The sequence below is a fragment of the Sceloporus occidentalis genome, unplaced genomic scaffold (assembly GCF_023333645.1).
Source record: "Sceloporus occidentalis isolate IW3139 unplaced genomic scaffold, rSceOcc1.0.p SCAF_27, whole genome shotgun sequence".
Classification (NCBI taxonomy): Eukaryota; Metazoa; Chordata; class Lepidosauria; order Squamata; family Phrynosomatidae; genus Sceloporus; species Sceloporus occidentalis.
Genome location: NW_028317007.1, coordinates 433,929 through 451,947, shown reverse-complemented (window position 1 = coordinate 451,947; position 18,019 = coordinate 433,929). Strand labels below are relative to the sequence as shown.

Here is an 18,019-nt window from a genome sequence, read left to right as displayed (position 1 = left end):
AGTTGCCAACCTATACAGTGAAAACAAATATGGCTTAGAATCGATTACTGTGAGGAGCCCTGGAGGTGCAGTTGCTACGAGTCTATTAATACTTAAAAACAGTCCTGAGGTTATAGAATACTCTAGTGACATAATCAGGCCTAAACAATTCCTTGCTGATATTGATTTGTTTTATTTGATTTTACTTTTTTATTCCTTGGCCTGCACTGGAGGATTGAACATTTATTTCATGTTTATGCTAAAAAGATATTGAACATTTGCTGCTAGCCAATTGATGTGTGTATTTTTTAAATGTATTAAGTAGCATCCCTGAAACGCAACGCCTAAAAGGCAAACATAAGAATAATCTACTGTGATGCCTACTCATTTACTTCATATCCCAGATGTTGCTCACCTTGATCGAGTGACTGGCATTTAGCAGAAGTTGTTTTCATTTTAAGAGCTTCCCTTACAGACATATCACAGCAAGAACCTTTGTTGGTATCTTGATCACTATCGGCTTGATCACTATCTCCGTGGCCACTGTCCCTTAAGCTGGCTCGTTCTGGGTCCTTAAATGTTGAGCTACTGTTACAACAGGAAAGAAAAACAATTTAAGAGGCCATCTATTCGAAAATATTATCTGCTACTGCACAATATAGATGATAATGTATAAAATATTATTTAAAGCACCTTACCTTTGAACAAACTGCTGTCTACTGCCCATGTAATTGGGCTCAGTGGGGAAATTGTCTGTCTGCAAAAGAGAAAAAAATGTAATATATTACTGCTCACTGGACAAATATCCTACCGAGCAGTAAGAGTTCCTAATATATAAATGATTAATGATCCTGATATTCTATTCATCTACAAATTTGTACATTTTAATTAAATTGAAAAATTCTGGAACACAGACATACGTTTGGGACAATTAAATTACTCTACGGCACAAATTACCTGTTAAAATAAACATTAGGCCACTTTCCACCATTAGACATGGAAAAAAAAATGTTGTTTATGTGTTTTCATTACTTGGTTATTATAATTGAATGTTTGAGTGAACAGAAAAACATTACCTGATTGCTGAATAACAAAGTCAATTATTTAATGTTGCACATTTTTATTAATATCAGTACTTCATCTCCTAAGATTTTTGGCGCCGTTCTTGCTATTTCTCGTTATTATAATGTAAAATTGGGAAACAAACCAAATCAGTATAAAAAATTAAGAGATATTTTACAATCTCGATTTTATATTTTTTATTATTTTTTGTTTATTATTTGAGCAAAAGCGATCCCTCTACATATGGATAATTTCATTTTCATAATAAAGTCTCATCCATATTAATAGGTGTTCCTGTGAAATACTGGTGCATGGAAACAATTATATTAATGATCATGGTTATATAGTGCAAACAGTTATTTAGTAGTTGCTTTTATAGTGGGAGTACTACTTCCTAAAATAAAGTATGTTTACAAGTCTGCAAATGATATATAGTCAGGATCCTGCCAATTAGAAGCGAAATCCCTTTGGTTTTAAGAGGCAAAATGCAGTTTAATTGCAGAAGGAAGAGAACCAGAACAAAAATACGCACGTGTGAGTGCCAAATGCTCTTGGAATAGATTGCAATACAACTTATTGCTCAACACTTTGGCATTTAAAGGGTGTGTTTTCTGCTGTAGTGCTGAAGCTATGACAGGGTACTCATGGTTCCATGCATCATTTCTTTTCACACCATGCTTTTTTTTTTTTCCGTAAAACACTTAAGCACGTCGGGGGGGAGAGAGAGAGCACTTAATTAATGAAGCAGAAAGCCTAAGGTAATGTTGCAAGGCAAGTGTTTACATAAAAGGCTAATATAAAAAATTGCACTCCCCCCCACCCTGTGTTAATTTTGCTGGTGGTCTTCTTTCATCGGAAAGGTGATCGGTAATAAACATGTAATTACTTTGTTTGTAAGGCATTAGGAGATTGGGAAGGGTAGATTCTTATATATTTTGCTTGATTGCCTTCACCCATCAACAGCTGAAACATTTTATTATGAACTTATCTGATTGACTCACGTATTTTCAAGTAAAACCAACATTTTCCCCTTTCATTTGCTCACTAAATGGAGGGAAGAAACAGATTTGGGATAGCTAAAATAAATGAGTTATGTTTATGTTTAAAGTAAATATCCATAGTAAATATCAATAGCAAATTATAGGTGTTGCTCTGATTTTGCAACAACGTATCAAGTGACAATTAAGCTTTCTCTGACAGTTTATAAATTTATAAATAAGGCAACATTTTACAGGATTAAATAATTATTTTAGGAAAGGGTTTGGGAATCTAAACAGTGATAAGAACAATAGTTCCAACAACATTTGGTTACAGACTGTTAAATTTAGCAGTAGATGGAACAGACCCTTTAACATACTATTTTGGAAAATGTAGTAAGCACAAACACAACTAATTGGACATTACAGAGATCAATCATGTTTGTGTAAGACAAAGATCTGCACCAAGGTATTATCTGAATATAACCAAAACTGGTGGATGTAGCAAATCAACTGACGTTGTATATGATTGTGGTAAAACTTAATCATATCTATGAATAGCATAACTTGTAGAAATATGATCAGGCCTGATGAGTGACAGCTAATATGAGGAAGCAATATTGCATTCCAGATTTACTTTTATTATACCATGACCTTTAGATTCTTATCAAAAACAGCACTGGAAAGTCAAAGTTTATAATTGCATTAACATCAATGTTTTGATCCTGTGACATTGGTGTCTGGACCATACACTAAATAAACATGGGAGATGTATATAGAAAACTAACATTTCTCAGACAACTTTATATGGAGCCAGGCTAAATAAGGCCATACTATATCATGTCAGTTGCAGTGAGATAAGATGTTTCTTTAACCTAACTTTGATGTACTGGCACTAGAAAGAAACAAGGCAGAAGGTTTATGTATGGTGTATCCAGTCAGTGTTCTCATGCTGAAGGACCACATCTGCCTGATGTCACCCTAGGCCACTAGTGCACCTGGCATTTGCCCAGTTTACCACATGGCCAGTCCAGGCATTATCATAACCATTTCTCAAGGGTCCATGTTTATGAGTGGTGCTTTTATAAAGATAGTATATAGGTGAAGATTAACCAAACTAAGAAGATAGATTTAAAGGAAAACATTGCAGATGAGTTGAACATCATTGTAAACACTGCTCACCTAAAAAAAAAATAAGCCATGTTAATGTTTAATAAAATAGCTCACAATGAGGTTCATTCTATTGTTTGCATAGGTGTTTTTGTTCCAATAAAATGTATATGAAAGCCTGAAAACAATGGAACATACATTCAAATATTAGGCAATAACATTAAAAATAGGCATCTCAAATATGCCTTACACATATCTAATTGTTATATGAGAATAGCAATGAAAACATGAAAATATTATAATAAACAAATTACAAAAGGAAAGCCTGGGTATACTAGTAATATGTCATCCTATGTGCCCGTATACAAGTTGTCCACATTATTACTTCAATTATGTAAATTTTGAGTATGTGGCCTTTTTATAGCCCTGGGAGTTGTGCACCCATAAAGGGTATGTTAGTATGATGCACAAGAAACTTTGGTGATGGAAAAACGTATCCAAGCATTCATGTAAACTCCCAACCTAGTCCTTAAACAGCACTACATTGGTACAATTTGCTAGTTTCTTTAATATATGTTCTTATAAATAATATCCTATAAGTAATGCAGAACAATGGTGTCTAATTGGCAACCAACTGAAGCCATCCAGATGCTTTTTCAAGGTCTCTTGCCAGTGTGGTCCATAGGTGTTTTGGTCCTCACTATGGATTCTTAACGGGTGCATTCACTGCAATTACCCGATATGAATTAGCTTGTGGTGCACCACGTTACACAACACATATAACAATACAAAATCTTGTTACTTTTTTTTTTATATAACCTAATTGGTTTGATAAAATCTGAAAACGAGATTACAAGAATTTTAAGATACTAGTCCAAAGCAACACTATTTAGCTGTTTGAGTTTCAGAAAACAAATCAGCATAGCATCAGTGAGAGTGCATTAAATCTCACTCACTTATCTCAACCCTGTAATTTAAAATGTCACACATTGGAAAAACACTTGGGGATTTGTCTGAAGAGTTCCACCTGTGTAAAAGAACATCTGCACTGAGCAAATATGGTTGGCTAGCAGACAAAATTTCTAAACTGATGATTGTTTTTATTTGGTTATTCACAAAAAAAACATTGTACGAGTATTTCCTAAAATGTTCATCTCATATTGCTTTATTGCTGTTTTGGTGTTTTAAAAGGGCTTCGTACTTCCTTGTAGTTGAAAGAGTTATGATAAAAATGTAATTCCAGTTGTACGTGTTTTTCAATGTTAAAAATAATCCCAGCTTACTCGCTCTTACTTTTATGTGCGGCTTATTATAAGAGTGTACAATGTATCATTGATTATTATAAGAACTACTGAAATAAACATTTACCAAGCACCTATACTATCACTAATAGGACATAAAAACTTAGAAGAACTTGATTATCCAAATCTAAGAATGTTATAAAGTTATTTGTCAAATAAACTTCATTAGCAACTCTGTTAGAGTGTTTCACAGTGTTTAGAAAAGCTCTAATGACACCAAAAGGTCAATGAATTGAATCCTCAATTATATTTCCAGTGAGCAGATGGGTGCACTGAAACTCAATGATTAAATTTGAAACGCTTTAGTGCACCTTTTATCTTCATCCTCCACCCTGCTGGCATTACCTTAACACTACTAACCAGAGATCATGTTTACAAGAATTAGCCAACTGGAATGATATGTAATATCCTATTACATGTGGCTTATTAAATCACAAACAGGAACAAAAAACATAAAGCTGTTTTCTGAAGACCTGACAGAATGAGGACTATTTAATGGATTTGAGTTTTTTTTACAGTGTCACCACTAATCTCTAAATTTAGAAAGCAAGATGCGCACATTTTTTATTGGCTGTTTAAGAAAACAAAACGGCAAAAGGCAGAGTGGCCATATTGGTCACTTGTATAGATGAATCTAAATTAAATAAAAGGTAGATTCTGTCTGAAAATAAAATTGGTATAACTGATAAATCCATTGCAGGTAAGACAAGCTCAGCTGCAGTTTTAGATGCTAATTAACTGAGGCAAGTTCAGACACAAAGGAAACCGATAAAAGAAGGCCATTGGCCAAAACTATATGGTGGTGTTAAGAGCATCAACAAAAAATGCAGGACACTGAAGTTCTGTTGTTTAATATACAACTCTACCACTTTGTATTTTAGTGCAAAATTTATCCTATTTAGGATTGCATAGAGTAAAATTGAGTTTGAGTGAGATATAAGTAATGACTTTGAATGAAGATAATGTATTAATGTTAACTGACAGTATTCATGGGTATTAACCGTGTGTCACAGTCACACAAATGCAGCTTTCTAAAATGAGTCCATGAAATTTGTTAACTAATCTAGGAGTTTGCAGAAGATTTGATATCTTAAAATCTCTGATTTCACTATGGATTATAAAGGACCAACCCCTGTAAACTGCTATTGCAAGAATACCGAAATTACCCTGTAGAGTACATTGTTAACTCGAAGAGTAGTCTTTTAAGAAATGCATTATTGTAGGGTTGTTCAGTCCTGGTATGTAAATACTCCCTAATGGTTAAGGTTCTAGGCAACACCTAATTTAGCATTCATATAATATCATTATAGGGCAGCATTGTGCACTCCTTGTTTTTAATAGGACTGAAAAGTAAAACATGATCAAATATTTCAATATAATAATAATTAAATGCCATAACAATGTTGCTTTACTGCAAAAGAAAGATATGTTTTTGGCAGAAGGTGTCAACATAGAAATAAAATATCTCTTCAAGCAGGAAATATCTGAAAAGCTTATAACGGTACTGCTTTTATGAACAACTTGTGTCTTATCCACAGAAACTTGTGTTCACGCTGTGCATAATCACATATTAAAAATTAAAAAGCTCTTTAACAGCATAAAAGGTTCACTCTTTGGTTTTAGTAGATGGTAAATGTAGCTTTCTCTGATAAAAAAAAATCTAGTTTGTTTAACTACATATTTTATACAGTTTAAGAGCTTGGGAAAGTTATTCTTTGTCGATAAGCAGCACATCTAGTACAGCATGTCTGGTTGAATTGCTCACTGTAGCTTCTAAGCTTAGTGAATATTTTGTTGAATGCTTTAAATGACAGTCCATTTCATGTCATGCTATTTCTCATCAAGTAAATGATCCGCAAAGATTATGATTTAAAACCCATTTGTTGAATCTAGTGTAAAAATAAATGCATGAACAATTAAAATGAATTTAGATCTGAAGTGCCATACCCTGATGTGATAAAATAGCTTCTATAAAATAAGGTATGAGCATGGTAGTTTAAGCAACAACAATGGACTGGTAAATATTACAAATATAACAGAAATATCAATACATCACAATTTAGTTTTAAAGGTTTACTTTCCCTACCCCAAATCCATCATGCTATCCTACACTCATTTACATACTATTTTCAGCCACCTTTCAATATTTTTCCCTTGACCTTATAACCCCTAACCATTCTTAATATTAATTTATAAACTCAGTATCAAAAAATCTACTTGCATTTCACTTACTGATCAATTTCCATTGATTTCAACTATTCATATCAACAGGCAACCATTCATATTCTAACACTGTAGATAAACAGCAAACATATAATTATAGCCTAAAACGAAAATCTGTCTTCTTTAAGTTTAACTGTGTAATGGGTGATAAATGAGAATTAAAAATAAATTCAAGAAACTGCTGAAATTACCAATTATATTTTTAATATAAAAAGCCATAGGTGGTTGACAGCTGATATTTATGATGATGAATCAGTGGAATTCCCTCTACTGAACTGGTTGTCTTATTCACGCCAAAGGCATTATACTTAGATTGCTAAACTAACAGATTTTCATAAATTTTGTATTTTCCCCCAGGCAAAATTTTCACAACTTGAAAATCATTAATGTAATGCAAACTTTTTATATAATGTTCAAACTGATAGTTTATCAATATCGCAAATACCTTGTACATTTGAACCCAGTGGCTCATTTCCCTCCTTCATGATGGCTTTGCTTGGTGTACTGGAATGCAAGCATTTAAAGAGACACTCCAATTCCCATATGCATTTGCCCCCCACCTATTTTCCTTGTAGTTAAAATACATACCTCCAGTCCGCTCTGGCACTCAATATATACATTATATATATATATTATATATATATATATATATATATATATATTTCAGTCATGAGAAAAAGAAAGTACACCATCATTGAATTCTATGGTTTTACATACATATCAGGGCATAATAACAATCATCTGTTCCTTAGCAAGTCTAACAATTAAGTAAATACAACCTCAGGTAAACATGACAAATTACATATTGTCATGATTTATTCAACAAAAATAAAGCCAAAATGGAGAAGCCACATGTGAAAAACTTAGTACACCCTTACTCCTTCTATAGGAATTGAGATGCTAAGTAGCTAACATGTGATGCTAATAAAATGCCCTTGATTGATTGATCATAAGGAGGTGTAACTACCTCTATAAAAGCCACAGTTTTAGCAGTTTGTTGGTCTGGAGCATTCAGATGTGAAAACACAATTCCAAGGATGAAAGACATCAGCAATGATCTTAGAGAAGCAATTGCTGTTGACCATCAATCTGGGAAGGGAATAAGGACCTTTCCAAACAATTTAAAGTCCATCTACAATAAGAAAGATTATTCCAAAGTAGAAAACATTCAAGACAGTTGCCAATCTTCCCAGGAGTGGAAGTCCCACCAAATTCACCCCAAGGTTAGACTGTGCAATGCTCAGAGAAATTGCGAAAAACCCAAAAGTTACATCTCAGACTCTACAGGCCTGTCAGTATGTTAAATGCTAAAATTCATTACAGTACAATTAGAAAAAGACTGAACAAGTATGGTTTGTTTAGAAGGAGTGCCAGGTGGAAGACCCTTCTCTCTAAAATGAACGTGGCAGCACAGCTTAGTTTTGCAAAATTGCATCTGAACTTTTTCACACATCTGTATATATATCAGAACAATCTGTCCAGAAGAGTGCAGTGCTAGGAACAGCTAAGATACTGTGCCAAACCCTCAAACTCCCAGTCCCCAAAGTTGAGGAAAAGGGGAATTATATATAGATATACACACATACAGAAAGAGAGAGAGCATGATAGAGAGTGTGAGAGAGTGTAAATTAGTGGATAAGTGTGTGAGTGACCATCCATAGCCATGCATGTATTTGGTGCTGCCACCAAACCTGGTGCTCGCACAACTCAAACATACTTAGCACCACAGGGAAGAGCAATGGATGCAAAGCGGGTCTGGTTATAAAGCAGATTTAACAATTGTTCAGTCTGTTAGAGAAGGGGCTGAAGGGCTTATCTTCCCCATGTATACATTCAATGGGCCAACCTCACCAGGTGATCAGATGTCCTGTAGCTGTGGGTATAAATGTAGCTTATTCTAGTTCTTTTTTTTCTGCAACTTGGTTTGACCATCGGCCCGCTGTTGACCTTGTTTTGGACTGCAACTTCTTGATCCTTAGTTACTCTGCTTTACATCCTTCTGACCTTTAGGCAGGTGTCCAACCTGTCGTGGATTTGGTTTTGGCTTTGTTACTTTTAATACCAAAGGTATAGACTGCTGGTATTCCCTACTGAACCTTCTTCCTTACTACTGATTTGCTGCTTGTGCTCCTGTTTCTCAGACTGTGAGCCCTGGCACTCATCTTGGCTCCTAAATTGTATATTGTTTGGGGGAAAATTCAACAATATCTAATGAAAACATATGATACAGTTTATACCGAACATACAAGTCAAAATGATTTTAAATCATCATTTATTACTGAATTTAAACAAAATTGGTAGTGTTTTTTTTTTTTAAATAACAATAGTAGAATATTATGAAGGTATTATTTCTTCAGGAACATAATTTCCTGCATTATGGGTTTTGTCATTTCCTCAACTGTAATGATTAAGAGATGAGCAAAGAACACACAAGGCACTTTACTGCTAAAGCTATTTAATCTTGTTCATGATCATCAAAGCAGAATTGTCCTTATGATCATCAGATCTGCATATCAAATTACACAGAAGTTATGCAAAACTGCGAAGATGGTATCAAGTTTTCAGGCATTCGGATTATCTAAATACACTGGTATCCACTTTCCACTCTCAATACTGTTTAAAACCTATTATTCATACAATGTATTCAGTAGCACTAAATAAATTAGTATAATTACGTGAGTTAAAACAGTTCTTTATGTATTAAGATATGTGTTTGCCTACCACACACATCAGAAGTACAATGCTGTACACTGAAACAATATAAAAATCAATATGTGTATAACTGAGTTGTTATAAACACTTAAAAACACACTTATGACACCATGTAATACAATTTGGAATAATTTAGTTCAATGATATTGAATAGTTCTTACAACAAATTGCATACATAAATCGGCAATGATCTGGGTAGAAATATTTTATGAAACGACATTGATTAAGTCTCTTGCTTAAATAACAATTACAATGAAGAATACAAGAAAAAAATAGGATGTTGTCCCAGCTGATGCATAGATTTTTTTCTAGAAGGTACAATAATAATGGATTTCAAGAAGCGGTCATTATTTTTAAATAAACTTATATTTGAAAAAAAGATAATATGTATAGAGCAGTGAAGTAGTTGGATGGAGCTTTGAAGACTTGTAATTGATTTTTAATGCACCAGCCTTCAAAACACTACAAAGGCTGTTTAAAGCAGATAAACAGAGTAAACAGTAACATGTATTTTAAATGCTCTTTTAATGTTTTTCCTTTTAATTAAAAAAATCTAATTAGGACACAATGGTTCATTTTTGTAAGTCATAAAGGTTTCTGATATGAAACAGTTTCTTGATGCATTATTCTACACTGGTCTAGTCTTGGCCATCTTTTTTACTCAGCTTAAGAAGGAAAAAAGAAAATCGGGAAGAACACAAGAGTTGAGTAACACAACATGGTTTAACATTGCTAAGAAGTGTAAAGTTGAGCTATAGCTCTTGGGAAACAGTTTTGTAGAGAGCAGTAACCATATTCTAAGTAACTACCCCAGTTTTGTTTGGTTCGATTTAGTAGCCATCATCCGACAGAATGTCTGAGGAAGACCTTCTAGGATCTGATTATACCGTACAGACCCAGTTATATAATTTTTACTCCATGCAGGTGCACACACCCAGGTGATGCAATGTTACTTGGCCCCACAGTTGCAGATCAGCAACTGGGGGCGTAGTGTATGGTGTATGGAATATGTGTGCAATGTATAGCGTTAGAGTAAGTTTTCATGTAAGTATGTTTGTATGTTCATCTCTATAAGTGTATTTTTTATGAGGAGAGCAAGGAATACTGCACCCAGGCACCACCCACCCTAGGCTCATCCCCACAATGAGGACTATAAAGAGTAAATTCAAATTATATAATGGAATCCGTGGCACACCTTACTGCTCCCCTTAAGATAAACAATGGGCAAGTTTTACGAAGCTGAAGCTAAGAAAGAAGGAAAAATGTGAGAGGTGTGGGGAAAGCGACTAGTGAAACAAATAAAAGATGAGGGAGAAATAAGTCTGAGGAGAGTGAGAGGAAACATAAAAGAGACCAAACAGCTGTGCGTGGAGTAGGACAGAAGTGGACACAATAAAAGGCTGGTGAACTGAAGACAAAGGATATGATGACAGGTTTTGTAGACATATCAGGAAAAAAAAACAGGGAAGCGGAAGTAAGGACACAAAGTGACAGTGCAGAAGAAAAAAAAGATTAAAAGTACAGAGGGAGTTAAGAAAAGTAATTAGAGTTAAAAATAACAAATATTCCTGCAGTTGGTTATTTTTTATGCGTTTGTGTATGTTTGTTTAAGATACTTAAAATGTAATATACACGTTCTTCTAACAAGAAGAAAAAAAAGTGTATTTAAAAAAGATAGTAAGTTGGGTGTACAACTACGTTTTTATGACATTCATAATTTCTAATGAAACTACCCACCTCAGCAAACTAATATATTGAGCATTTAGTATTGCATTTATTAGAGGACTTTAAAAAGTCATGATGAGTAGTATTTAAATGATCTTAATGTATTCCCTTTCTCTAATCAAAACAAAAGCATATTTATGCAGATTAGTTACATCTAGGCCTAATTTATCCAACCGATATTAAACCTTTGATCACAAAGCTTGTTAACGTAAATGGTTCTTTATTGTTATGATTCCTTTTCTCATAATTGCACAGTTTAGCTGCCCACTTTTTTCCCAAATAAATATATGCTAACACACCAATCATATTCAGCAGAGATACACTTGAGGCTAAATGAACTGTAAGAGCATTTGAATACAACAAAACAATGTGGAAATATTCCAAAAGTACTGCTATAAATATCAGTAACTACAGTATCAATTAGAATTAGTCACTGCACCATGAAAATGATATGCTCATTACATAGTATATCATACAGTAAATTTGTTATGGAGCACTTGAAAGCAAAGGTTACAATTAAAAGTCATTTCAATAACTGTACAGTAATCAGTCCAGCACTGAAGCAGTTAACAGCAAATTGAAGAAAAAAAAACATACTGGACCAATATGATGTTTACTTTTGAATTATTGGCCCCTAATTTTTTGGTGTTCTGCATTCAGACAGTTTTACAAATCTTAATTTAGGATTTTCCGGAAAAATCAAATTGAACGTAGGATGCAAGTAAAATATTGGCTGGATGGCAACCTTTAATTCATCAGTTTGTTTCCATAATGTACAGCGACAAAAAATACCTAATGTGATTGTGCAGTAATCAGATTGTTGTGCTTGTGGTGAGAACATCTAAGCAATCTGATCTGACACCTCGAGAGGAAGCTGAAATATACATGCTGAGTTCTGAAAATCTGCTGTCTGGACAGATCAATACAGACTGGTGATTTGGCCAGCCCACACACAAACCAATTTATGTACAATCTGATCTTTGTGTAACCCAACTGTTATCTAGAGAATAAATAAAAATAAAATCAGAACGTGAGAATACTGTGCACCTTCATATAGAAAAGGTTTATAAAGAGCAGTAGACCCTTTCCCTAAAAACAGGGAAAAATTTGGCTTCCAGATACACTGCTGCTCAAGCAGTTACAAAGGAAATCTCTGATTTCCATACTTGGCCAATTTACAATATGAAGATGTTCTATTTTTCCATGATTCTATGTTTTATTACCATGCTGGTATGGCCTCCACAGTATACTATACCTGGCACCACCTATGAGAAGGAGAACCAGATTATGGCACTATATCACAGCACTCAATAGAAAAGAAGGCAGACACTGTGGTCCTGGGAAATAGCCTCTCTAGTGTAGCTTCCAACTGTACTAAAACACTGTATATATATACCATAATATAATCTGTACAGGGGATTGACCTTTTTATGTTTACATGAGTTACATACAGAATGTTACCATTCAGATTACATCTAGAACACACAGTTCAAAATAATCTTCCAGCTAACTAGTATTCTATCTTTAAATGAAATTCATTCATTAGTAAACCCATTGAGAAAGAATGGAGAAGATGACGCAATGAAGCATAGTCTACCCAGTGTAACAAATCTAAATATATATATATATATATATATCTATATATATATGTCTATATAGATATATCTATATATATACATACATACTAAACATAATCTTGTAATTATATTTAAAAAAGAGCAATTAAATAAGAGTTACAAATAACAATATAACATAGGTTAATTGTCTACATTTCTAGAATTATTTCTACTTCTGTAATATTTATATTACCAATTTGCTTAAAGGCAAACTGGGTTGAAATGCTATAGCTCTCATTCTGATTCCATATATACATATATTATTTTTACAAAGTATAATTTGTAGGCCATGAGAGTATAAAGAGATGTATGTCTAACCAGAAGAAAGACATGTCTAACACAACAAATTCAGCTTCACCTATGCTTGTTTTTCATAAAATAAATATTGCTAATTAGATGGTTACTATTTAATACTAATGTGCTAAATTTAAATACAAAATTTCTTCCCAGTCAGGCTCATAAGGCTCCTTCTGCTCCTGTGATTCATAGAGTACCATGTCTTAGGTGAAACCAAGAATACCTGATGCTTTTGGTCTTGGCACTGTTAACACTTGCCATAATAACTTTAGTAATTTATTAACAAGTATGCAGTTTGTTTCTGTTTAAAACTGGTACCTTGTGCTTATTTGAATGCAAGTATTTATTTCATGTGCCCAACCACATTTCAAGATGTAACTATTTAGATTCTTATCAAATACATCCATTGTACAGCACTGTGGATACAATGGTGACATACACAATAAGTAATAATATCCATGGGACAGTATAGACAGCAAGGGGCCCAATCTAGAACTAAATGTCGCATTCTCATATCTTAAATATCTGCTGGATGGAATTCACCATAGTATTTGATCACCTACGCCTACACCTACACCTACATAGTATTTGATCACAGTATAATGAGTACGGATTACAGCTGTAACTTCAAACTTACACTGCAATAGAACCTGAATACTAATCATTTGCATGAAAAAAACCACTCAATATGGACTTTCAATGATAATGTCAATGATATTTCTTGAGGAATAATGCATATGCACCAGGGGTAGAACATCAGATACTGGTGGACCTCAATTGCCATAAAGCTTTACATGTTGAGTAACCTACAGATGCTTATGTGAGTTATTGTTTAATAGCAGTTGAAGGGCCTTATTTGTTTCTCACCTTTAGTACAAAATACATTCATGGTTATATAAGAGAAATAACAGGTCACGGCATTAAAATCCACATATTCCATAAATGTATATATGCCATTTCATTGTTATAGAAATGTCATTGACAGAGACCATTTAACCTAGAAATGGTCATTGCTTTTTCATTAGCCCTTTCATTGGCCCTTAGTTACAATAAAGTTCGACAAGTATAACCTGGCAAAACGACTAAAGATAAAATGAAGAAGGTTTTTGCAGGATTGCGTTTGAAAGATATAAGCAATACTCTTTGTGTCGATGGCTTATAGCCAATAATGTCCTCTGATTTTCTACCAACTTGGATATAAACTTAAACCGGTCAAATTGCTGAAAAGATAATGAATTAGTCAATATTTTGCAAAGCACATTACATAATAGGAATAGCACTGTGCCACTATCAATTTGCAAATAAAAAAGTACGTATCAATATCGGACAATGCATGTCACCTGCAATTAATTTTGTAGGAAAACTGCTTCTTGTTTTGATAATGACTGTTTTCAAATACTTGGCATCTAGGCTCAAAAAGCCAATACATACACAATGTGTATTCATTATATCATTTGGTTATTAGGCTGTAGCTCTCACCATGCTCACTTTACAATTGCCCAGCCCTACACAGACCTATATTCTTATAATAATGTAACATTGTGTAAAATACAGTATATTTATTTTAATCATTGGTTAATATGTATTGTGTTTAGGAAAGGACAAGCTGGGGGAGCAAAGGGCAATTGTACCCTGGGCTGCTTTATTTTAAAGATGCTGGGCCACTTTGACAAATACTCTCCGTCAATACCTTGCCGTCAGAGTGGATCAAATCCACGTGGTTGTACAATTTATTTATGCAATGGGTAATGTTGACGATTAGGATTCAGTGAACACTTCTTTTGCAATGGCATCATTGCTTTTTTCTACATTTTTTAATTCTTTGTATGTATAATGTAGTTTTGGAATTGGATTTAGTAGAAAGGGCCAGAATCTAGTCTTCTTTAATGAGAAATATAACCTCAGAAAATAGATATTGTACATATGCGATTGCCCTAAGAATTTCTGAGCAAATTCTATTACCTGAATTAAAAATGATAGTTGCTTTTGATCTTCAGTTAAAGAATCTAGCAAATTGTGTTAAGGGTCAACCTTGCATTTACCCGCTGAAAGTAGTCAGGTAAGAACACAATGTGAGATAAAATCTAGTTAGTACTCTGGTTGAATATTTTGTGTATTCTAATGTTTCATTACATTCTTAAAGTAAATTAAAACATCATTAATAACTTTTACACTGCATGAAAGATTGTCCTTAACTATCGAGATGCACCACTCCGTTGGTTCTCATATTCTACTAGACATGATCAGACAACAGAACCCCCAACCCAATATTCTTGCATTTCATTATAACCTGCATTTACCATAAGGAGACCCAGTAGATATTAACATGCTAGCCTCCACTAGAAGGACACTAGAAACTTTTGCTGGTGCTGTTCCACCTAGACTAAACAATAACTGAGCTCTCTGTTAAGAAAAACAGCTTAGCAGATCTGTCATTTTATTTTTTCCTCTGAAGGTTTAATCACATAGAAAATGCAGAATTATATGAGACTCCTCCAGTTTCTATGGTGATAGTCTATCAATGTATGCTTTTGCCACATGACAATTTCCTAGAAATTATGAATGAGACAAATTTAGGCATGGTTCAATCATTATTTTTGACATGAGTATGGGAATGCAACAGTACTAGAATACTGTTTATAATGCTGCATTTATTTATCAAGATTTTGGCACAATAATTAGTGTGCACTTAATTATCAAAATTCAGAGCAGTAGGTGGGACAGCACCTTTAAAAGTAAAAAGTAGATTTACTGCAAACCTAACTTTTGTCAATAGGACCCATACATTTATAATGACATGTGGAGTTAGTGATTCATTTTTGTTGCTAAACAGTCACTTCCTTCGCCTGCAACCTGATGGCGTTTCTTACCCAACAGAGTCTCATATATCATGACATACAGGACTAAATAAATCAAGCAATTTGTCCACTTCAATCACTGGACTTTAGACATTAAACTAAAAGAAAAATGGCGAGTCATGTGGTTTACTGAGAAAATGTGGGATCTGACATCTTCTAATTAAGAATGATGGGTCCTTGGTTTTATTTTTTCATTAGTTTTTGGTTTATATATAATTCATTGTTAGCATTTGATCAGATGTGAAGTACGGCAAATCATAAACTCTTTGATACAAGGACTGCTACAACAGTATGTGCTTTATTTATGAATTGTCAGAAACTCAAGAATGAAAGAGCTGTTAGTATTATGCAATAACCAGAAGCAAGTTGGGCAGAAACCACGGTCCGGTAAGATACCAAACACAGTCCAATTCTTTAAAAAGTTGTGGGCTAAAATTACATACAGCAGACTCCCTTACTAATTCAGGGCAATAAAATATGAAAATCATAATTTCATTCAGAAATCATAGTCTTCATCCTGGCCCATACTATCTGTGAACCTGTGAATTTGGGTACAGACCATGAAGTCCTAAATACTTTCCCTCTATAACTGTCACAGCATATACACAGAGTATATACGTTAAACATACTTTATTTGGTAGACACAATCTGCACAATTAGAATTACTGAGCAAAATACAAAGATGTTCATACAGAATGAGAGTTCATAAACCTAACAGAGTCACTTGTACGTTGAGAGGACTCTACATGTATATTTATAAGGACCTTTAAGCAGCCATTCTTTTTAAATACTATTTTTGTACAGTTACACGGTTTATGATCAAAATTTAGGTTGCATTGTTCTTTTATATATTGACAAAGGACAGATGGGTAAGAAATATTAGAATTTCTTGTATTGAAGGATTCTGCAATTGTGTCCATTGCAACAAGTCAGTTCTATATAATGTGCCATTAAATGTGAGAGGCCTTTTGGCAAATCTCACTAATTTAACTTCACATTCTGAAGGACCGGTTGAGCCATTGTTGCAGGAGAAACTCATTGGGGTTGTCCTTTCATTATTTATAGGGTAGTTCCTGAGTTGAAGTGTTTTTTTCTGCAGAATTCTGCAGATTCCACTTTTTTAAGAGATTAATATAATGAAATAATATAATAAATGAAACAAAGAACTGAGTCTCAAATGAAAATGTTGTAGGTCTTTACATCTTAATTATATTGTCTTAGAAACAAACATTCTATTATATCCCTTAAAGAACAAAAATAACTATTGTTGCCACGGAACAACAAACTAGCATAGGAAATAGATATTCTTTCAGTGATATGTTTACCAATAAATCCTACAGAAAATAAGCTCCCTTTTTGTACTTTCCATTGATTTACATACAGGTTCTAAGTTCTAACACAGTATTACAAGTAAATGAGTCTGTAGTTTTATAACCGTTTACGTATTATTGACATGCAAAAGGTTAATAGTGTGGCATCTGGGAAGGACTGCAATGATCCATCCAAATGGATTACAAATTACAATGATCATCAGACACACTACAAACTTCTTCCAGGTTACTAGATATGTGGTCCTCAAGCACCTCAACTGAATAAACGGTTGCCTTGTACATGTAGTAAATAAGATTATTGAACGCCAAATGAAATAGGTATGGCACAAAAATACACATATGAATGGAATCTTATTACATATATAAGTGCTGAATACATGCAATGAATAATCATTGTGTTCGAAGATTAACGTTGACGGCTGTACATGAACAAGCCTGAAGCACAACTATGAATATAAACATTATACAAGCTTGGACAAACACAGGATACACTTCTTTCCTGCCTACCAAAAAGTAAATTAAATACAAGTGCACGACTGCTATTTAAAATAAAAAGGTGGGGTCCATCTGTAACCTAACCCTGCTGCCTGCCCGGACCCCCACTTTAAAGACTTAAAGTGGGGGGAAAAAGTGCGGCCTATATTCGAGCCAATACGATATATATATATATATATATATATATATATGCCATGTTTTGAAGGTGATATTAATCTAGTAGTATGATAAAATATAAGAAAAATATGAATAGCACTGATCATATAAACAAATCTATTATGAAGTGAAGCTAGCAGCAACAAAAGCTAGTGATATATTATGTACAAATACAGG

The 18,019-nt window shown here is 33.8% G+C and overlaps 1 protein-coding gene across 1 annotated transcript in view; it reads right to left on the bottom strand.

Moving 5' to 3' along the window:
- The window catches only part of LOC149299851 (protocadherin-17-like), a 78,778-nt gene that overhangs the window by 55,135 nt on the left and 5,624 nt on the right, over window positions 1-18,019 (bottom strand). Inside the window, exons 2-3 of the mRNA XM_089485949.1 lie at window positions 678-736; window positions 395-567 (exon numbers count right to left, since the gene is read on the bottom strand). Coding sequence (XP_089342075.1) covers window positions 395-567; window positions 678-736 — 232 coding nt within the window. The remainder of the gene's footprint in view (window positions 1-394; window positions 568-677; window positions 737-18,019) is intronic.